Source organism: Miniopterus natalensis, chromosome 2, assembly GCF_054644295.1.
Source record: "Miniopterus natalensis isolate mMinNat1 chromosome 2, mMinNat1.hap1, whole genome shotgun sequence".
NCBI lineage: Eukaryota > Metazoa > Chordata > Mammalia > Chiroptera > Miniopteridae > Miniopterus > Miniopterus natalensis.
The window spans coordinates 99,961,138-99,984,968 of record NC_142082.1 but is presented as its reverse complement, the minus strand read 5'-3'; the positions used below and the strand labels follow the sequence as shown (position 1 = coordinate 99,984,968).

Below are 23,831 nucleotides of genomic sequence, written 5' to 3'. Positions count from 1 at the left end.
ATGGCCCAAGCTTTAAGCATTTCAGATGGGGAGAAGGGGTTGATTGCAACTGGTCTCATTGATAAAAGAGGAATGGTAAAAAGTTGCTTTTAATTACTCACACTTCTTTTGATATATTAGCCTTTGGCCTTTTAAGTAACTAAGCTCCATCAATATTTGACTATGTTCTCTGCTTTGGGAATGTGACTAGGTAGATATTAAGGGAATTTGTCAAATCAAAGGGAAGCTTTGAGTCATTTATGTGGTGAAGGTTCAGAAGTCTTGGGCTGGGTGGTACAGGCTTTCATCTTTTGTGATTATGTCCATGACTATGAGATGGTCTTATCATCCCTGGCCCTTGCTTTCTTTGTTAATCAGCTTGGTCTTTCTTAAAGTAGTTCTGTTACCTAGAGTGGAATTGAGAGATGGTATTGTAGAGAAGATGGCATTTGACTGGGCCATGAGGGACTGGGAGACTTGCCCACGCCACAGAATGTCACATTCTTTCAGATGAAGGAGGGCACCATTCATGTAGGTCTAATCTCCCTTTCACATTTATGTCCCTGGACTGTGACTCTCATTTTACCCATTCACCTGTATCCATACCCCCCTATTTCCTGAGTGGAAATAAAAATGAAGACCCTCTTTGCTATATATTAGAAGAGGAGAGTGCCTGGGAGGGAGCAGGACAGAAAGTAGGGAGACAAAGATTTCCTTCTAGTGATGATTTAGTTGTGATCATTATCAAAAGGAGGGAATTTGGGGAATGATGCACTGGGCACTGGGAAGACCACCAGTCTAGGCTGTGGGACCTTGTGAAGACAGAGATGATGTGGAGTCAGTATCAGCTATTTGCAGAAACTGTCTACCTCCGTCATTGATCTGGTGGCCTTGGAGATGTCTCGAGGGTATTTCCATGGAACAAAGTCTCAAAGTGTAGTGCCATTTGGGCTTGTGTGGGACAGAGAGGGAGCTTGCAGAAATGACAGCTGCTGAAAGAGCTGCTTGCACTGATGCTGGTGCTCGTCCAGGCGACGACCACTAACACTTGTTGAACAACAAGCACTTCTCAAAGTGCTTTATGTGCATTTTCTCATTTAATTATCAGATTAACCTAATGACAGAAGGTAAATAAATACATAAATAATAAGGCATTTCATCAGAGGCTTAATTAACTTTTTATTTAAAGAGAATATTACTAATAATTTTTAAATCTGGCATTGAATTGGGGTAGAGCCTGTGATATCCATGACTCTCCTGTGTGGTACTTGTATTATTACTGATGAGACCTTGCTGTTTTGTCTGGCTGGACCAGTTCAGCAGCTGAGGCCTCACAGCAGGAATGCAGCAAGTTCCTGTGGACCCAGAGGAATTGTCTTCCACCTGTAGAAGTGTGTCCTGTCATCTGATAAGGATGCCGAGCATAGAGGAAGATGTGTCCCTGGTCTAGGGCTGGAATCCTTTACTGAACTCCTGGGGTGCTGCATTCAGAAGGATTCTTGGGCCACCATGACTTTGTGAGAAGTTACCGTTTGCTCCAGGTGACATGGGAGCAGTGAAATGCATGCCACAGGTTTCTCCTTTCATTAGGACATGGGCTACCAGGAAAGATGGTGGAGAACAGCAGTTCTCTTCAGTTGCCTCTTTTTGAAGTCCATTAGGGAGATTGCTTGAAACAAGGGAAAGAGAGCTGTAAGGATGATTCTGACATTTAATTCTTATTTTCTAGAACAATGATGATGCCACTAATAGTAAAGGATAAAAGAGATTGGGGGCCAGTGTGCAGCTGAGAGAACCATTTACTTCAACGCCACCTCCTCCAAGAGGTCCTCCCTAGCCACTTGGCCTAACCTAGGTTTTCCCTCCTTCTCCCTGGAGTTTTTCTTGTAGCTCTACCCCTTGTGTTTCTTTCTACCTAATCACAGTTTGTGATGATTTTATTTGGCTATTTGTCTGTCTGTGGCCTGTGTGTCACCCCCACTGGAATGTAAGTCATGTGACAGCAGCCATATCCATCCTGTGCCCCTGCATGGTATAGAGTCTGACGTATCGGAGGCTCAGCCTGTGTCATTGTGACAAGGAAAGAGCTTTGCTGAAATGGAAGATGGCAAGTTTACTTCAGCTCTTTATTGTAAGAAATAAAACAAACACCTGAGTTAAAATATGCAGAAGATCGGAAATAAAACATTCAGTAGATAATGTTAATAATTAAACTGAATTTTGCCGCCAAGTGATAAATGCTTTCAAAATATGCATCAGTTAGGCAATCATGCAACCAGAACATTACACGACTTGATTGCCTGGGATTGTTTTTTAAAAGACCAGTGAAGAGGATCATTTAATCATTATAACATGGATACATATTCAAAATCAGTGAACCATGTTTTTTAAAATCTGGCTGTAATGCCTCACACTACTGATAGCTGCTTAGCTTCTCTTCTCCAGCCTCCCGTTAAGAACCTCACTATGGTCTGTTAGTGTGTGTCCTCATTGCCATTCTTCCTTTTTTTAAAATCCAGGACCAGTGATTGGCATTCCCAATAAATGAAATCATGGAAAGATAATTGAAATTTGGACCAGAAACCCTAACTTTTTATCCCGACTTCAGTTGTAGTCAGAATTATCCTGTTGAGAAGGCTGAGTAGGCACCACTGCTGACTTTGTACAGGGAGATCAGATGTCCTAGAAATGTCCTCTGCCCAGGACCCTACTTCAGCACAGTCCTTTCTGGCCCAGATCTGCATGTGTCTTCTTCACTCCGGAGTGGGATTGGGGCAGCTCAGGCTCACACCCAGCTGGAGGGAGCAGATGAGCAGGGCAAAGGGGTTTCGCGCTGAGCTGAGTATCCTCCTCACATAGGAGCTTAGTCATTCTGCTGTAATCATGGGATGAAATAATGGGTTTGAGGAACATTCCTTTTTGTATTATACAAGAGTATGCCATCAGGAGACCAGTGGCTCTTGAACATGCTTGTTGGAACAGGCTGGTAGGGAACAACTGTAGCTCCAATGCAGGGATGTGGTACAGAAAATGGAAGTGATAACTGCCTGAGAAAAGAATATCAGGAGTCCCCAAGGGAAGAAGGGAGAGCTGAATTACAGTTAAAGGAACTTTTCCAGCCAGGGGATCCAGGAAAGAAAACTTACGGAGGAGATTTTTTTTTATTGAAATGTAATTCAAATACCATAAAGTTCACCCTTTTAAAGTATACAATCCATAAGTTTTGCATATTAACCAAGTTATGCACCATCACTTCTATTGAGTTCCAGGATATTTTCATCACCCTGGAAAGAAACCCCTTACCCATTAGCACTCACTCCCCATTCTCCTTCCCTGACAGCCGTTGATTTATTTTTTGTCTCTATGTATTTGTCTATTCTGGACATTCATATAAATGGAACCATAAAAGATGTGGCTTTTTGTATTGGTCTTCTTTCATTTAGCATAATGTTTTCAAGATTCAACCGTATTGTAACATGTAGAGCCCATTTGGTTATCCATTCATCAGCTGATGGACATTTGAGTTGTTCCCATTTTTCACAATTATGAATGATACTGTTATCAACATTTGTGTACAAGTTTCTGTGTGGACATATATTTTTAGTTCCCTTGTGCACATACCTAAGGGTGGAGCTGCTGGTCATTCGGTAAGTATGTTTAACATTTTGAGGAACTTCAAAACTGTTTTCCAAAGCAGTGGACATCATATTACAGTCCCACCAATATTTCCACATCCTCACCAACACTTGTTATTATCTGTATTTTTTATTATAGCCAACCTAGTGGGTTTAAAGTGGTACTGCATGGTTTTGATTTTCATTTTCCTCATGACTAAGGACATTGGGATCTTTTCATATTCTTAATGGCTATCTACATACCTTTTTTGGAGAAATGTCTATTCAAATCCTAGGTTCATTTTTAATTGGCTTATCTTTTTATTGTTGGCTTATAAGTGCTTTTTATATATTCTGAATACTAGACCCTTACCAGATATGTGATTTGCAGATACTTTCTTCAATACTATGGAATGTTGTTTCACTTTATTAATTATGTCATCTGAAGCACAAACATTATTATTTTGATGAAGTCTAACATACATTTTTTCTTCAGTTACTTGCATTTTAGGTGTCATATGCAAGAAACTATTTCCTAGATCCCTGAGTTCCTGCCTGGAGTAGAGCTCCCCAGAATAGCAGACCATCCAGAGCACCTGTGTTAGATGATTTGTGGCCAACAAAAAAACTTTTGCTATAAGTTACTGAAATTTGGGAGTAGTTAGCTTCCCCTAATAATCATGCCTCTATGAGAACTTGACATACAACAGCTTGCAATGCAGATATGGCAGAGAAAATGGACTATCCAATATACAGGGCTGGGACAATTGGCTATCAATAACAAATCTAATCCCTGTCCTGTGCCCCATTCCAGGTGAATTAATGATCCAAATGTGAAAAGTAAAACTTTTAATAGAATACATAGGCGGACATCTATATGACATCAGCTAGGGAATGAAAGGCTAAGACACCTAAAGTACAAACCAAGTGAGAAAAGACTGAGAAAACTCAACTGCATTAAAATGGAAGGCTTCCAAATAAAGGTACCATAAGTGTGAAGACAAGCCAAAGACCAGGAGAACATTTGAAATATATACCAATAAAGCATCAGTAGCCAGAATATTCAGAGAACTCCTACATGTCAGTTTGAAAGACAAAACACTTCAGTAGGAAAATGGGCAAAAGTTATGAATGGGCATCTTATAAAAGAAAAAACTAATGGCCCATACCTGTGTGAAAAAAATGTTCAACTTCACTATCTGTCAGAGACTTATAAATTAATTACTAATTAATTAAAGTGTGACAGTCACTACCTGTGGTTGGTATAAATTGCAACTAGCAATTTGAAAAACAATTATGAATCTGTAGGGAAGTTAAATCTCTCAGGCCCTCTGTCCCGGCCATTTCCCTGGTAATGGAACTGGCTATGTGTTATATTTCTCTAGCTTGGTGGTTCTTTATGTTGTTAGTCTCACCTTTCCCTTTGTCTGGAGTAGTTCATCATATTTTGTAAAGACAGTCATACTGCCACTTTCTTCAGTCTTTCATGCTGCAGTTGCTATCAGATCTACTTCAGCCCTTTCCTTTCTTCTCACTGAGAGCAGCTCTTCTGATGTTAATCCTTGAACACTTTCCAAGTTCCTATGAAAAATTGATTTGCTCTGATGACTAACCACTGAATTTAAAAGGAACCTGTAAGTGTTAATAACATATCCGTGTCCCATGTATCAGACACTCTAAGTGTTTTCTTGCACTAACTCCTGTATCAGCTTTTTAAAATCCACTTGCATTAGCTCTTGTAACTCTCACAATAGCTCTGTGAGTTCAATTACCATTATTTCCACTTACAAATGAAGGAACAGAGGTGCAGAGAGGTGGGAGGAAGAGGCAGGTTTCCACAACCTGCCTGGCTCTCTCCCGAGTCTACACCATGTACCACCGGGCTCATGCAGGCAAAGTTAGGTTCAGATTGGCTGGGGATGAGATGACTCAATAGACACACAAACAACTTCCACTGGCTGACTTCTCCAGAAAAACATTTTTCTGGCTCACAAAGCACGGTTTGTTTATTTGCAGTTCTTTTCTTCCTCTTATTAAACAATGGTTTCCCATTGTCTGCATTGTTGTGAAGTACCCAAAGCATTTATAGAATTCAGTACCACTTCCAAATTTAGAGTATTTTTTTAATTTTTAAAAAATTTTTCAACTATAGTTGACACTCAATATTCAGTCTCAATGTGGCTTCTTCTTTATATCCTTAGTTATAGAAGTTCTGTCCATCTAGTCTTCAGGTGGTTCTCAAGGGTGGCAGTTCTATAATTTAGTTGTAATTTTTATGTGGTCATGGGAGGAGGTGAGCACAGCGCTTACCACTCCATCATCTTGACCGGAAGTATCTAGGGTATTTTTCATTTGCCAAGTAATATTTTTTTCACTATTGGCCCATTTAAGCTGGTTTTCAAAGAGTGGTACTGATTATTGCCAGCTGTACCCCACAATAATGGATAGGAATAGAGTTTTATTTTATTATGTTATTTTATTTTTTGGTAATTCAAGACCTCTCTCATAAGGGAGTACACAGCTTCCTTAACACTTCATACTTCTAACAGACAGATTACTTTCCAGCCTGGAAAGTGGCCAAATCTCAAAATTGACATGTTTATTGAATAATAAATTTCATGTAAGAGAATAATGGTGGGTGCAAGAGGATTTGATAAAAGGGCATTTGAAGTCTACAAATGATACAAAATATTTTCCTTCTTAAGAAATTTTAATAGATTGTTAAATAAAAGACTGCATGACATGTTTTGTGCTCAATTCAGCTTCTACTACACATTTTGGTGAGTAGATTATTCTGGCAGTACTGTTTGCAGTAGGCTAAACATGAGGTAATCCCATGTGAAATATTTCTAGTGGTTGCGTGCCCCCTCCCATCTGAAATGTCCTACAAACCCCTAGAGATTGTCTAAATTTCAGGATGGACTGGGGAGCCTGCTCTATGATTCAGAAGCTAAGGCTCGCTGTTTTACAGGTGCACGGTACCCCTTTTCCTGACAAGGTTTGGATCAAACATGTGCTTGCTTTTTTATCTGACATCCAGCACACAGTGCAGATCCTTTTGGTGGAGCTTCAGTGAATTTGTTCTGTTTGCATAGATCAAATGCATTCTGCTAGCACTCTTCAGAGCTATTTAAATCCTTGCACAGCATCTTAAAAGAGGTATATAGGACATAAGCTCTGTGTTAGGAAATGGCACATTCTTTTTTTTTTTTTCCTAAGTACACTTTTCTTTAGAAGCAAAACAAATTTCACCCATTTTAAAACAGACTTTCAGGTCTTCAGAAGGAGGAAAGTGATTGAATCTCTTCCTCTAAGTGGTTGAATAAAACCCCTGGATGGTTTGAACACTAAAGCCATTTTAATAATGTTATCATTTTCATGCAGGCTCTATTCTAAATAGAATGTTATGACTATCCTTTTAAAATGATGAAAACAAACAAGAAAAATTGATCTTTCACTAAAATTCTGTAGACTTCTTCCAGTTGTCATTGCTTATTTCCCATGGAAGATGGTCACATTCCTGTGACTGGATGGTTTTTATCCCAAACAAGCAGTAATCTTAGTATTTAAGGCTCTCTATTTAATTCAGTAAATTAGGCCTGGCAGCTGTACTCAGAGGTGTATGTAGAGGACTTATCCTTTAACAGGAAAAAGATGGTGGTATCGTTGTCTGTAGATTTAGAAAGATCTAGAAGAAAAGTTTGGGCCACAACCACACTGTGCATTTCAACCTGACACATATCCCAATTTGCCACACCTTCAGCATGCCAGAGCCGTCGATCATAAACCAGCTGTCTCACAGAGACTGTTTCTGTATTGAATAGTAAACTGAAATTATTCATAAATGTTTTCTGCCTTTGAAATAAATTAGACTCTAATTTAGGGTCCTCTTGGTTTGGTGAGACCTCAGCTTTTCAAACAAAAGCTTCATGGGTTTCAAAAAGATTCTCTGTGTTCATGCTTCCCACCCATCTCCCTTCATCCCAAGCCTCTTGTTCTGGAGGTAGAATTAGCTGGGTCCCAGGATCCCTGAATGAACTTTCTGGACTAGCGGTGGCACGTGTAAATTCTTATTCTCACCCCTCCTGAGTCATTCACATGAGTTTCCAAGAAATCATTGCTCCTCCTCTGTGAATTATCAGATAAGTGCACATCACATACATGTACAGTTACACATCCACATAAGGAGGTAGGGGGTGGGGGGTAGGGTGACTTGTGTGTGCATGTGTGTTAAATCTTTGGACTGAGGCTGCTCTTGACTTTTGTGGAGCCCCCTGCACAGGAGATTTAAATGAAAGACTTTTATGTTGTGTCTGAAGGGAGCTCTTTTCCACATCTGGTCCCAGAAAATTGCTTTTTAAGGCTATTCACTGAGAGCAGGTCGAGTTCTAAAGCAGGATTGGTTGGCACCTGCAAATGGCACAGGGGTCCATCCATTTTTCATGAAGTTATAATTAACCTACTGTCTGTCTCCCACAGGTTCAACCTTTGGGAATGAAGACCAGCCAGCCCTGAAGGTAGCTCTGCCTTCTAAAGACGCACCCAAGGGAGCCGGCCGGGTGGCCCCTCCGGCATCCTCCAGTGTCACTACACCCCGCAGGAGTTTGCTTCCAGCACCAAAATCCACATCCACACCCGCTGGTAAGACTTTCTCTTGGAGTGCTCTTTCTGCGTTAAATGTCTTTTGAAAGTCCCTGTGTACATGAGTTATTTAAATGAGATGATGAGTTTTAAATGGCATTTAAAGTTAATAATAATTATAATGCCATTGTTTTTCATGCACGTTCACGTTTCATATGCATAAATTATTACAACTGCCTCTCACTCTTTTGATTGTAAAAAAACAAGAATCAAACTATTTTAGGCCAGATTGGCATTTGTCCTAGGAAAGCAGTACTGAGGAAATCATTGGAAGGACTCGTAGGAGCAAGCTCCAGGCTGCACCTCCTAGAGTGAGTCCCAGAACCCCCAGGGGACCTGCTGCCTCTCCAAGGATCTGGGAACGCCGTTTCCCCTGCTGGCTCCAGACTTGTGCCACCAAAGCTGGGATCCTGGGATCAATAGCTACCATAAAGAGGCAGACCCAGAGCCATGCTTTGCCTGCTGGATCCAGACCAGCAAAGTGAATGACTCTTCACACCCATGAAGCTAGTGACCGGACACAGGAAACTCAGCTGATGCAAACATGGGAGAAGCAAAGGTGCTTATCAGCGAAAACTGCCAAAGCCACCCAAGTGTGGCCCCTGCCCCGCTGGCTCCTCCCGTATCTCACACAGGTGTCTGTTCACTTGCAGGGATGTCCAAGCGTGCAGTTCATAGCCTGCAACCTTCCGCACCACTGGGAGGCACACTAACAGGAGGGGACAATGGATGCTGGATCCTAATCCACTGCAGAACAAGATCAATGAAGTCGAGGCAATAATTTGTTTTGTTCCCCTGTCTAGGATAAGGAGACCACACACATTGCTTAAAAACCCAGAGAAAGTGGAATTGAGTTATCAGGTGTGAACAGGGAAAATGAAGCAGAACGCTCACTTTAAAGATTTCAGGACTTGTCTTTTATCTAACTCCAGCACCTAAGGCTTCCTTGTATTCCAAAGCTATTGTTGTTAAAAGAAATTTAATTACTAATATTCAGCTTTTCATTTATGCCAGTGGTTTGAATTTCTAATTTAAATGAAACCTAGTTTCTAAAACAAAGTCAGGTTCCACGTTGCCACGTTTGTTTGTCATCAAGCTAATTAAAAATTAGAAGGTAGGCAAGCAGGGTGCAATTAAATCCCAAATAATTGGATTTCCGGGGACCGTGAGGTGTTTGTGTTATTTTAGTTACGGAGGTCATGCCAGCTGACCTGCCAGGCTCTGCTGCCTTCCCTGGGCTACTCCAGTCTAGTGATGGCGAGTTCTTGAGCCTTTGGGTCATCTGCTTGCTGTCATCAGGATTATAGATGCCACATGTACCCACAATGGGACACACCCTGGGAGTCCTGGGGCTGCCTCCTTAAACCAGATTCCTGATGTGAGCTTTTTGTGAGTGACTTTTTTCTGGTTCACTTATTCAGCAAACACCTGCTCACTTTAAGCCACAGGTGACTTGGATTTGAGGGTAATTAGAACCATCCTTACCCTGGAGGGGCTCGCAATGAGGTGAACAGATTTGTAAACGAATAATTAGAGTGAGAGCAAGATATTTGTAATCTTACCCCCTGAGGACCAGTTCACTCTGGCAGACCAAGAATTCATAGTAAGATGGATTGAGAAACAAGTGACCTGAGAAAGTTTAAATTAAAACTAAATAGGTTTTGTTGATTATTTATTTCATCCCTTTCTGTTTTTATTTATTTATTTTCTAATTTATTTTATACTCAATGGCTTTTTAATTTCAGAAAAGATCCAAGGTAGCGTGCACTAAAGGACACAGAATAACATAGGTATCAGGATAAAAATGCAATTAACACAAAAGAGAAAATCCTGATAAAACAAGACTCAGAGCTTCCCGGCTACAAGGCAAAATAAGAAACACAATCGGGCCCAGCCGGTTTGCTCAGACTGCAGGTTCTCAGGTCCCCATTCCCGTCGGGTACGTGTGGGAGGCTACCAGTGTCTCTCTCACATCAGTGTTTCTCTCTCTCCCACTCTCTCTGAAAAGCAATGGCAAAAATATCCTCTGGTGAGGATTTAAAAAAAAGAAAAGAAAAAGAAACATAATCAGGGGAAGAAGAGCATGTCACTTCATCAAAAGAAATTTCTTTTCTAGCACAAATTTTTAAGATTTTAAATCTGTGACTTTAAAAAATTCATGTTGAAAAGTATTACTTAAAAATTTTGGAGTAGGGGAAGCCTTTCTCAACATGACATGAAACCTGGAAACATTTTTTTTTAAATGATAGATTCAACTACACAAAAATTTTAAATTTTTATTAAAGACGTAAAAAGACATCAAGGATGATAAACTGATAGAAAATGCTGCAGCAAAGTGTTAATGTGCATGCAATTGAAAGAACTCCTGAAAATCAATAGGAAAAAATACAACTTAATTTGAAAAATGGGTAAAGATATGCATGGGTAATTCACACAATGGAAGTGCAGAGTGTTCGATGGCCATAACCATCTGAGGAGCCTGTGTGTACCATTCATTATGCTTAGGGATTTGTGTACTCTACCTCATTTATTCTGGAGGAAACTAGGGTTTAGAGGAATTAAGTAAATCATCCCAACCAGGGTCATATAGCTTCTATGTAGCACAGCAGGCATCCACTTAGGTCTCTTTGACTTAAAACATATATACCTAACCTCGGCCAGCTCGATGCTGCTTAAATGCTCTTACTCAGATGGAGGCCAATTAATTACAGTTTATTGAAATAACTACCATTGGAAATACTTCTTAGAGACTGAGTTCTTTCTAGGACAATGCTGGTGACTTCACATATGGTTTCCCTGATCCCCTAAAGTAATTCTGTAGTCTTTCCAAGTCCCTCCTTCCCTGGGTTTTCAGACACAGGTTGAAAACTGTGTTTAAACATGTTTGCAGGTGTAAAATATGACCCACTCCTATAATATTATCTTCCTGTAAATTAATAATGATTATTGCCTCATTGACATCAATATGATGACAATGGAAAATGTGGATTTAGTGCTAATGGTAAAAATATATATTAAACATCCTATTCACAGCTATGTAAACAAAAGGTCCCCAAGAATTTTAGAAACTTAGCCTTGGTCTTTCAGTGTTTGTTTGTTTTTTGTTTTCTGTGGGTTTTTTTTTTCACATTTTCATGAAAAGCTCTCCTATTGTTCACGTGTCAAACACACACTCTCCCATTGCGTTGATCCATATACTTTTACATGAATAGTTGGCTTTACCTCAAACTGGTTTTTAGTTATTGTAACAAATAGGAAAATATTTTCAGATGAAAATATTGATCTGAAATAGATTACTTCTTGGTCAATATGCCCTCTGATTCTGTCATGTTGACATGATGGATTATAGAAAATAAAATTCCTTTATTCAGCCTAAGGTATGAAGGATTTCCTGTGGTTACATAGAAACTGAACAGCTGGTGTCTTATTGTTTGGGTTCTTCTCTACCTCAGGGGGAAAAAAATCCCTGGGAATAGTGAGCCTGTTATGCTACAGACTACAGGAACCATTGTATCATAAAAATTAATTTTACTACTTTAAAAGCAACTTTTTATTTCTTCATTAAATTCCACACATTTTGGTATTTGGGGAAATATTATAATTTAAAATTACAGGTAGCTCGTCCATGTCATCAACATGTGTTTACTGCTCTCTTTGGTGTGCACGTGGGTCAGGAACAGCTGCTGGAATAGATTCTCCTTGCCCTCCCTGCAGTCTGGCCATGCATCTCCCCTGGCTGGGCACATCTTAAGTGAAGGAACTGAAGAAGAGCTTGCTGACCTAAAACATTCTGCTTTAGAAAAAGACAGGACCAGTAAAAGGATCCCTTTAACTGCCACTGGAATCTTGGGTCTAGATAATTTGGGGCGGTTTTACCGTAGCATGTGATATATGCTCCTTTCAGGTTACTAGCTCTAAGAGCATGTTGTTTTCCTGATAATGAAAGAGTCGTGGCACCTCACAGTGTGGAAGCCCCTGCTGATTAGGAGCATGCAGCAGCCTCCCGGGAGTGGGGCCTGCAGGAGGCAACTTCAAAGCAGTCAGGCTGCACTGGGCTCTTCGGTGTTATTGCTTGGTGGCAACTGTGTTTTCCCTGAGGCTGAGTCTCAATTGCAGTCACAGCTTTAACTTATTTGTCACCGTGAAGCCAACAGGGGAAACAGCAATAGGTTGGGATAGAGGAGGTAATAGGAGAGTAAGTGTGTTAGAAAGAATCTTTGGGGGAGAAAAATTAAAACAATCATTTTGAGACCCATCCTCTGCATGAGGTCACAGAGGGAGAAAAATACAGTGGGGTCAGTGTATGGAATATGTGGTAAGAGGAGCCATGCATTTTATCATTCAGAGAGTCACGCCCGTTTGCTGTTCTACCTGGCCATCAGTGGGGAGGTTCCTAGTCCCTCGCAGCAGGCCAGGAAGCACTGTGAATCAGGAGCTGTGACGCCAAAGTTAACTCTCAGCTATCCAGGCAGGGAGGACAGGTGAAATCTGGATGATGCTTCCTGAGCACCTTCTTTAAGTTGAACACTGTGGTGAATACCTGGGGAATCATGGTGAATGGAGCCCATAGTAAAACAGGAGAGAGAAACATAGAAGCCATACTTATATATTCAATTATTATAGTTATGCGAAGAGCTGTGAGAGGGAAATGAGTGTACAATAGAGGCATGTTGTATAGACCCAAGGTAGTGTCCAGTAAATGCAGACAGAGACCTGAAGGGTCAGTAGAAGTTGCCAGGTAGCAATGGCGAGTACAGCGTTCCATGCAGCGAGCAACATAAATTTCCTCTTGTAAACAGTACAGGTTCCCAAGGCTCCCTCCCCTGCAGCCTTGGACTAGGGCTGCTAACAGTTAGATACCATGTCAATTTGAAAATATAACCCTCTCCCCCTTCTAACCCTTTTATGGATGAACTTGCAGGCTGTAAAGTGGCCATAAGGCAGCTTGAAAAAAATGGCACAGGATCACAGCTGCTTCGCCAGGCTCTAGTTTTACTGGTGGGTGCACCCTAGTTACACTCCTTACACAAAGCTTGCCCCTTCAGCAGTTCATTGAGACAGTTTGATTTATTTTTAGGGCACTTGAGTTTAAAACTCTAATAACCTCATTCTCTGTTACCAGTTTCATGACCTACTGTGCTATTTAGCAATTATAATTGAAATGTCGCAGAGTGATCCAAGTAAGAGGAAAGAAACATTTCTCTTTTTCTTCTCTGCTTTTCAAATTGTTTCACTGAAACAACAGCAAGAATAATAGTATTTTAGATAATTTGGGGAGCAGTGTAAGACACACCCAGAGTACCAGAGGAGAATTCGTGAAATGTTGGACTCACCTTGCCCTTAAGCTGCTTTCAGGCTGGTGGGAAACCTTTCATTCCGTGGTGGCTCCATAGAAGTAGGGCACAAAAACCAAAGTTTCCCTCACAAGTACATATATATACATATATATATTGTTATTGATTTCAGAGACAGGAATGGAGAGGGAGAGAAAGATAGAAACACTAATGGTGAGTCATTGATTGGCTGCCTCCTGCATGCTCTCTACTGGGGATTAAGCCCGAAAGCCAGCCATGTGCCCTGACCAGGAATTGAACCGTGACCCCCTGGTTCATGGGTTGACACTCAACCACTGAGACACGCCAGCCAGGCAGTTCATACACATGCTGTATGGGAAAGGTTACACCCTGGCATTTTGTCCACTCTGTCTGTCAGCCTGGAAGAGCTGTGGGAGCTAGTCCAGCAGTAATTAATGCAAGTGGTCTTTTAGAGCTGTGTGTTTAGAGCTCTGCCTACTGTACAAAATGCATTGTTAAGCAAATTTCTACCACGATGTAGCCCAGTCTCTTAACATCATGAGCCTGGAACTTTTAATTACATGTCACTATTTTTAACTTTTCATTTCTTTCCATACTTCTTATATATTCTACTGGCTATCTTACATTAATGAAATTCCAATAATAATAATAGTTTAATAATGTTCTATCTGGCCAGCAGTAGGGAGGTTCCTAGCCACTCACAGCAGGCCAGGAAGCACTGTGAATCAGGAGTTGTGACGCCAAAGTCAACTCTCAGTCATCTCAGGCAGAAAAGACAGGTGAAATCCGGGTGGGCTTCCACTCATTCAGCAGATGTTTACTGAGCACTTTCTTTAAGTTGAGCACTGTGCTGAATACCCGGGAAGTCATGATGAATGGAGCTGATGGTAAAACAAGAGCTAGAAACATAGAAGTCATAGTTATATATTATATTATTTAATTACAGTTATGCTAAGAGCAATACATACCAGTGAATTTCATCATGGGGGGTGGGGTATAATGTATTTCATCAGGGGAGTGGGGTACAATGTATTTCATCATGGGGAGCAGGGTGAAGGGTAGAAGAAATGCAAACATAATAGAAAGAAATTAATGCCAGTCATGTATTTTCTAGGATAAGTAGAAAAGAAGGACACATTCCTTGGCCTTTGCAAAGTCTTCACATATTTCATCTTTAACCCATCCATTAGCATATTTTTATTGAGAACCACTTTGGGCCCCACACTTTGTTAATCAATAAATCCCAACCAGCCTACCTGAGATGCGTCTAAACCCTTCCAACCTACCCTTCCTCAGTGCTGGCAGTGGCCTTTCCCCACCTTTTCACATGCAAATCTGGTCCTGTTACTCCCTCTCTTAGGAACTTTCAGTGGCTGTCCATTGCCTGTGGACACAGATCCAGACACCCCACCTGGCACACAAGGCCCTTTCTGAGCTGTGCATGTCTACCACTTCACTTTCTCTCTGGCCCTACTACCACCTTGCACCTCCTGTTCCCTGAATAAACCAAGGCACTTGTGTCCCTGTGTCTTTCCTCACTCACTGTCCCTGTGTTATACCTTTCTCCTTGCCCTGATACTTCCAGCCACTTACCAGACATCTGATTCTCATGAAGAATGGCTATTGGTTGATTGCATGGCTGTGAAAAGTCCTTCACCAGCCCAGGCCCTTGACCACTGTGAAGGCCACCACCATCACCGAGAGCATGATCTCTACCTTTATTACCTAGTGGCATGTGCTGGACTCCACCCTAAGTGCTTTATACTCACCACATTCTTTCTGCACCCAGAGCAGCATGGTCGAGTCCCTCTTCTCCCGAGTCTAAACGTGAACTAACTGTGGCTTTCCCAGAATCGCAGTTACTACTTAGCTGACCCAAGATTTGCGTGGAGGTCTGTCTTTCTCCAGCGCTTCTTCTTTTCCTAATAGCCTACATTCATTTACCAATTGCAAGATTGGCTGAATCAATATGACATTGATTATGACTTAAGAAAGACCGCTGAATATGATGTTGACCTAACACTCCAAAATACATCATATCATGAGAAGATGGAGCAGGATTCCTCCTGTGAGAGAAGCCTGTTAGTTTGTGAAGTGTTGGAGTAGAAGATGAGACCCCAGAGAAGCCCAAATGTGATTAGAACTCTTCTTGTGTCAGATAAAGAAAAACAAGTTGCCTGTAACGATGTGTTCTCTTGTTTCTTTATGGCTTCACCATGGTCACCTGGACACTATACTGAACATCGGAAGCCAGTATATGATCACCAGAGACAGGGCCCTGAAATAGAGTCTTCTGGCCTAGAAGTAGCTCCAATATTAAACAGTCTACAAGGCAGGGAAGAGATGGGGGCAAGTAAGAGTTGAATGCCTAATTATTTAGTATATGCATCTTTAAGTGATGTGACAGCATCATGCTGTGTATCTGAGTGGGGACAATGGGATAAATATTAAACAGGCAAAACTGAGATGCCGGCTCATTGATGAGCAACTGTAAGAATAATAATAGCCAGAAGTTACTGAATACTTACTGTATGCTTAGCCATACCCACCATCTCATTTCATCCTTGCTTTTAGACCTATGATGCACAGGCACTATTAACCTTATTTTATAAATTAGAAAACTGTGGATTACAGAGATCAAGTAATTTTCCCAAGGTAACAAACCCAGGAGGTTTAAGGGTTAGACACTGAATGAAGCCTGGGCATCTGACTGCCAAGCTCATACTTGCACCCAGTGCTCTTGGTGTAGCCCTGGAACCAGGTGATTCTGACAGTGATGGCCATCCTCCCACAGCTGCTGTGACCGACGTCACCCAGCAGAGGACCAGCCTGCTCCAGCTGCCAGGGTACAGCACTTTTGTGCCCATGACCTGGGAAAAAGATAACAAGTTATAGGATCCTCTCTTTTATTTTAACTGGCTAAATCTTTTTAGGTTTAAAAAAACAAGAAGCACCTTGGACATATTTCTAAACACATGATGGTTTTTGTTTCAGTGAGTGGAACAACTGTATTAATAAGCCACAGTGAATTGTTAGTTTCTATCACACAGCATTTAGATGGCAGAGGAAATAGGCAAGAGCTTTGAAGTTAGACCAAGATTAAGGATTCTGCTTGTAGTTATGTAAGAAACACACACACACACACACGTGTATTAGGAGATGCACAAAAGTGTGTCCAAAGCAGCATTGCTTATAATTGTTAAAAACTGGAAGTGGAAGCAATTCACACTTCCATCAGTGGAAAATAACAGATGCGTTGTGATACATGCATACAGTGGGTCGCTGTTTGGCAATGAGAGGGAACTAGGGCTGCATGCTGCCCCAGTACAGATGAATAGTACAGATGCACTGTTTCGTAAATATTGCAAGACAAAAAGATACACAAGATATGATTTCACCAATACAAAATCTACAAACAGACTTCGGGAATTGTTCAAGGGTGCCTGTGGAGTAGCAAAACTGAAGAAAAGTAAGAAATGACCAAATCATAGTGACAGTGGTTTCCTTGAATGGGAGAGAAGAGGCTTGAGACACCACAAGCTCCTGGGGTGCCAGAATGTTCTAATTCTTAATTAACTTGAATGTTCTAATTCTTGATCTGGGTACAATTTCATGAGTATTTGCTTTATAATTATTTGCTAAACTATACAAATAAGTTTGAAGTATTATATTTCACAGTAAAAAGTGTTTAAAACTGTATTATAATACTTTATTAAGAAAAAATCTGTACGTAATATGACCTGAAATAATGCATTTCAATGGGTTCACAGTTAGGTGAGGATATGGTGAAATGAATAAAAATTATCTTCTTATTTTTCTACATTGAGTACATGTCCTTTTTATAAAAAAGGAAATGACATTTAAATATTTGCTCCCATTTGATGACTGACTCTTGATCTGTCATCTTAGCCAGATACTTTAGTTTGAACTATAAACAATAGCAGCCAAAAACAGGTTAAATTCCTGGTTACTTTCTGTTTTTTCATTAACCATCACTTCTATTCATTGGCAACCTCAGTTGCAGCTTCCCATTTATAAAAAAGAAAGCAAAAAACTATATAAATAATGTACTACAGTAAGTATTTAATTGAATAATAGTCTTACTTAGCCTTAAATTGGACTTTCAGGGGAATTCAGATAAGAAATTTGCCTTGGTCTGGTGAAGTTCAGGATCGTAGAGGGCTAGAGGCTCGGGTAGCCTGGTCTCAAGATAAAAACCCTCCCCCAATCTCATAACCCCCCTCCTGTTTCTGAACATGCTGTCCCTTTACACCTGTATCTTTGCATATGACCTTCCTCCTTATTGTGCCCTTTTCTTCTGGGCGATTCTTCTGCATATTTCACATTTGAGCTCAAATATAACCTTCTGTGAAGCCCTACCTGGCTCCTCCTCCGTGTTTCCAGAGGGAAATCCTTATCCGGACCTCTGGGCTGGCACTTGCTACATTACTTTGTCATGGCTTATTTACATACCCTACTAATTGGTGAATGTCTGCAGATAAGGATTTTGTCTTTTCACCTTGAACTCTGCAACAGCTAATACCATATCAAGTACAACAATCACCCAATAAGTATAGAATGAACGAACGAATGAATAAATAAAAGGGTGCTTGGGAGCTTTCAAAGAATGAATAGCTCAGAAAATAAGAGGGATGACATAGCCTTTGGACTAAAACTATAGGATGCTAACGTGATGGCACTTATTTAATACTAAATAGACTATTTTAGTTTTTTTTTACTTATATGGGAAAATGTCAGCTCTGAACAGCACTATTTGATTGTGCTCTTGAGTTATTGTGAAAGTAAATGCTTGGGTAGAATGAGACAAATCATCCTGACCACTCCTTTCACTGTGGCCTACCAAGCTAAGGCTGCCACAGCGAGCAACAGCCCAGTATCTATTGGTGTCATTTCAAATGTACAAAGCATTCTTCCCACCATGACTTATGTACATCTTCTCGAGACATAATAGATCACAGTGTCTTGATTCCCCTGAAGGACTGGATTATTTTCTTTCTACAAATCCATCCCATTCAGGACTCCTCTCATTTTGTTGCTAACACTGTGTAACATGGTTTCTCATTACTCACTTAGGACATGCCTGTTTATTATGTGGGGGAGAGAGGTCCTGGAGGAGAAGTGAGAAAATAATAAGAGGTTTCCAAATGTCAGAAACTCACCTCATTGCAAGGATGATTTCATTTTCCAGCAAGGAAGAACATGGTTAGTTAGTAATAATAACCAACTCATTCATTTACTATCATTGACTGAGTGGGCAATTCTCCTGTACGGTATTGCCTAATGAGAACTGTGGACAGATAAAAGGCATGCAGCTGATATGTAATAAAATCATGACCACAGAGCATAGTGGCAGCATCCAGAGACCTCTAGGTTGATCTCTGAAGGATGAGATGGGGCAGAGTTAACTGGAGAAAAGAAGAAACAGGAGCTGCTGCAAAGCTCCACGAGAGAAGTGACACTGATCTGCGTTAACAAGCTGCAGTGACTATCAAAAAAGTGGACTGAATTTAAGAGAGATACAAGGTGTGTATTTCACAACACTTGGCATTTTAGTGCATATAGAGAAGCAGGAAAGAGGGAGGCGACAAGGACAAGGGCAGCATTTCTGGCTTGGGAAAAGGCATACTTTTCTGAGACAGGGAAGATGGAACTGAGAAGAAGCTTTGCTAGGCAACAAGTTCAATCTTGGGCATATTGAGTGTCATGTGCATGGGAGATATCCAAAAGGAGACATATATATGTAGGTTGGAGATATAGATATATATGGCACAAATAATAGGAGTTCCATAAAAAGAAATCAGAGAGGAGGAAATTCTCAATGCAACATTTTAAGGAAATTTCCAGAACTATAACATGAGGATTTGCAAGTGCCCAGTATAATAAATGACAAAAGACCCACACCAAGGCCCACTGGCAGGACACTTCACAACACTGAGGAAGAAGAGAGGTACCAAGAGCTTCCCAAGAGAGCAAACAGGTCACATACCAATGGTTGAAATTTAGAATGGTATTGAGCTTCTCAGTAGCACCCCTGGAAGCTAAAAGAAAAGCTAAATACCTTCCCAGCTCTGGGGGAAATGATCGCCACATTCGAATCTGGATTAAGCCAAACAATTGTATGAAGATGTCAGCCATGGAAGGTGTCAGATAATTTACCTCCCACACACCTTTCTCTGTAAATGAAACAAACAAAGAGAAGTGCTTTACCAAAACTAAGGAGGCAGAGCAAGAAAGAGGAAAGCATGAGGACTCCAGCAAAAAGGGACCCAACGCAGGAGAAAGGCAAAAGAGCTTCTCAGAATGATGGCGAGTGGACGTTCCAGGATGGCAGCCAGTCCAGAGTAAGATGGAGAATTGAGGGCTCCGGGAAAACCAAATAAAGCCTTTTGCATAATTGTCAGAAGAAAGCTGTGCTCTGATAGAGAGTTCTGAAGAGAATTAGCAAAATATATATAAGAACCTAAGCGAACAAAATTCAAGAAAGCCAGCAAGTCCAAGGAAAACAAAGTCACACAAATAAAGAAATCGTTTGGTTGTGAATGATATGTATGTAGCTATAACAAGGTGAACAATGAATTTTGACTTAACAGAAAGTTACTGTACAACTGTATTGATGACGGAGCCTATAGAGAGCAAAATTGTCGTTTTCCATAATAGGAAGCTATTAAAATAGGTCTAAAATGTGATATCAAAAAATAACAGTATAAACATATTACTTAAATATGAGATAGACACCAGGAAAAAACTCTTAAAATGTTCAAAATGATAAGTATGGATTGGGCATTTGGAGGGTGGGACAAAATACTGTTTTTGTTTCAAACCTTTTACAGAATGATCTAGAAATATATAGATGTAGAACTTTGTTTTTAAAATAAGAAAATCTTCTTTTAAAAAATGAATGCAAAAGATAAAGAGAAAAATAAGAGAACTGCTGGGCTGTGTTGTAGCCACAGTCACAGTTGGCGAATGTAAGTTTGGTGGCCCCATCTGTGTCGTGTGCTCAACTGGGTTAGAGGAAGGTGACAGCCGGATTAAGCCGGGGTTGGGTTCTGCAGACAGGTGTGACCATGGCGGCTTCGGCTGCCTCTGTGATACTAGAGCAGAAGTGTGGACGAGAGCACAGTAGAGGTGGAGGACATTGGCATCAACTTTAGATTGGATTAGAAAGGGGGTGAAGGCAGGAGCCCTGTAGTTTGTGTAAAAAGGGATTCGTAGTCTAGATTAGAGGAACGAACTGATGGAGTAGTGACAGCCGGGTGAGACAGCTGGAGGATAGAAAGTTGTGTTTCAAAAGTGGGGCTTGTGAATTTCAGAGGCGAAGTTCCAGGTCCAGGGTGATGCCCAGGTGTCCTGACTAAGGATTCCTGGCAGGAGTAGCAGATGTCAAAGGACTGAAGGCCTGGAATGTCAGATGAATTATGCATGGGGTCATTGACATTTGCCAGGATGATGGCAGGGCCTGGGGTAAGAGGAAGACCACACTGGGGGGTAAGTGAGGGACAGTAAGCATGTTTGGTGATGGCAGGTGACAGTGTTAGAATACGCCAGCCATAACTTCAGGACCTCAGCGGAAGAGCAATTTTACATGAGCGTGGGAGCTTCAGGTTGTAGTGGGGTATCAGATAGTTTGCAGGGGACTTCCTCACTTGGAGATACAAGGGTAAGGACAAGTGGCAACCACTGGAGACAGGTGCTCTGAGAGAGGTTGAAGAGGCAAGTGGAAGAGGGAGGTGGCTTACCAAAGGATCAGAGGTCCTGTGCAGTGTGGACTAAGAGTCGGAGAGCGGAAGGTTGGGGCCAGGGATGGAAAGGGTTTAGGGATTCACTGACCTCCAGCTTTAGAAGGCAAATGGCTTGAGCCATCTGTGGCCTCATGGTCACACCCCAAAATAGAAGCATGTGTGTTCTCCTGCCCTCGAAACCCTGCTCTGAGCATTCTCAGCCCTGCCTCACCCCACTCCCCTCATAAACCCTCCCAGGGAGTCAGACTCACCGGGATTTGTCATGTTTCCAAATGTAGGAGCGCAGGCAGGCACTAGGATTCCTTACAAATGGCTCACTGAGGCCATTTTGTGGCAGAAAGTCACAGGTTCAGATCTTGGCTCAGCCACATACTGATAAAGAAGGCTTTTGTTACAACTTCCGTACCTTTGGTTTCTTCATTTGTAAAGTAACAATACCAATAATAACACCAACAGTGTTTGGAGTAGGGTTAAGTGAGGTAATATACACAGAAGCTGGTGCCTGGAATTTACAAATGCTTGAGATAAATACACTCCATGAAAATGTAACCTCCATGCCAGCTCACCCCTCTCTCTTTCAATGAAACATGCCTGATGCGTACTTGGTGCTTAAAAATGAATGAAGAAGAAGATATTTGTAGTTTTGGCATTTTATATATATATACACACACATATGTATATATATGTGTGTGTGTATATATATATACCCACTTCCTCATTCTCCTGTCCCTACCTTTTTTAACAATTTTCAGAATTACATCATTCCTTAGTCTTAGCTGGAGAATGATTAGGTCTGTGTTATAAGTCTATTTTTCGTAGGCCTCTTGGAAAACAACCTTCTTTACTCTCCTTTATAATCCCAGCTGTAATGTTTGCCCGCAATCATGAAATAAATGGTTGTTGAAATGGAGTGAAGCTCAACTAGGTTAAAATCCAGCCTCTTCTCAAGTACAGCTCAATATTCAGATTCCCCTCATTAGCTCCATTCCCCACCAATGTAAGATATTCCTTTTGATTTTTAAAATTACTATTGGCAGCTAAAAACTGTACCCTTCTCTTGTTCCCCAACTCCTTTGGAGTTCCCTCTCTCCCTCTCTCCCTCTCTCTCCCTCCCTCTCCCTCTCCCTCCCTCTCTCCCTCTCTCCCTCTCTCCCTCTCCCTCTCTCTCCCTCTCCCTCCCTCTCCCTCTCCCTCCCTCTCTCCCTCTCTCCCTCTCTCCCTCTCCCTCCCTCTCCCTCCCTCTCTCCCTCTCTCCCTCTCTCCCTCTCTCCCTCTCCTTCCCTCTCCCTCTCCCTCCCTCTCTCCCTCCCTCCCTCTCTCCCTCTCTCCCTCTCCCTCCCTCTCCCTCTCCCTCCCTCTCCCTCTCCCTCCCTCTCTCCCTCCCTCCCTCTCTCCCTCTCTCCCTCTCCCTCCCTCTCCCTCTCCCTCCCTCTCCCTCTCCCTCCCTCTCCCTCTCCCTCCCTCTCTCCCTCCCTCCCTCTCTCCCTCTCTCCCTCTCCCTCCCTCTCCCTCTCCCTCCCTCTCCCTCTCCCTCCCTCTCTCCCTCTCTCCGTCTCCCTCTCCCTCCCTCTCTCCCTCTCTCCCTCTCTCCCTCTCTCCCTCTCCCTCTCCCTCCCTCTCTCCCTCTCTCCCTCTCTCCCTCTCCCTCCCTCTCCCTCTCCCTCCCTCTCTCCCTCCCTCCCTCTCTCCCTCTCTCCCTCTCCCTCCCTCTCCCTCTCCCTCCCTCTCCCTCTCCCTCCCTCTCTCCCTCTCTCCCTCTCTCCCTCTCTCCCTCTCCCTCCCTCTCCCTCTCCCTCCCTCTCTCCCTCTCTCCCTCTCCCTCTCCCTCCCTCTCTCCCTCTCTCCCTCTCTCCCTCTCTCCCTCTCCCTCTCCCTCCCTCTCTCCCTCTCTCCCTCTCTCCCTCTCCCTCCCTCTCCCTCTCCCTCCCTCTCTCCCTCTCTCCCTCTCTCCCTCTCCCTCCCTCTCCCTCTCTCTCCCTCTCCCTCCCTCTCCCTCTCTCTCCCTCTCTCCTTCTCTCCCTCTCTCTCCTTCTCTCTTCCCCTTCCCTCCCTCTCCCTCTCTCTCTCAGTCATCCAGGTTCCTCTTTTAGTTGATATATTGCTATCTAGATAACATTTTCTTTCTTCATTCTATTCAATCCCTATAAATCTTTTCTTGAAGCATTTCCCTGTTCTATTTGTGTTATCAGTGGCAGCAGAATCCCGAGGTCCTGACTGCAGCGGTTATTTTTTCTGCTCACCTCCTTGCAGCCACACTGGCAGGGTAGCAATGAAAGTGCTGCTCCATCTGTTTCCCTTCTCTCCTCCTCCCTCTTTGCCTTCCTCAGAGGCTTCTCATGCCCCTGGGGGGCACAGGCCTGCAGGCGGGGTCACCCCTCCCTGCGCTCCCGCAGCCCTGTGCAGTGAGAACATGGGGTGCACACAGGTAAAGTCTGTTGCTGTGTATATTTCCTTATTCTTTTTGTCCCTTATCTTTCCTTACTTACACTGCATTTACTTGCAGGAATTGCCACCTATTG

At 42.2% G+C, this 23,831-nt stretch overlaps 1 protein-coding gene across 4 annotated transcripts in view; it reads left to right on the top strand.

Annotated features, from left to right (window-relative positions):
- The window catches only part of MTUS2 (microtubule associated scaffold protein 2), a 337,757-nt gene that overhangs the window by 173,470 nt on the left and 140,456 nt on the right, over positions 1-23,831 (top strand). For all 4 annotated transcript variants that reach the window (XM_087814433.1, XM_016209452.2, XM_087814432.1 and 1 more), the window contains one exon: positions 8,073-8,234. In XM_087814433.1, the coding sequence (XP_087670559.1) occupies positions 8,073-8,234 (162 nt within the window). The remainder of the gene's footprint in view (positions 1-8,072; positions 8,235-23,831) is intronic.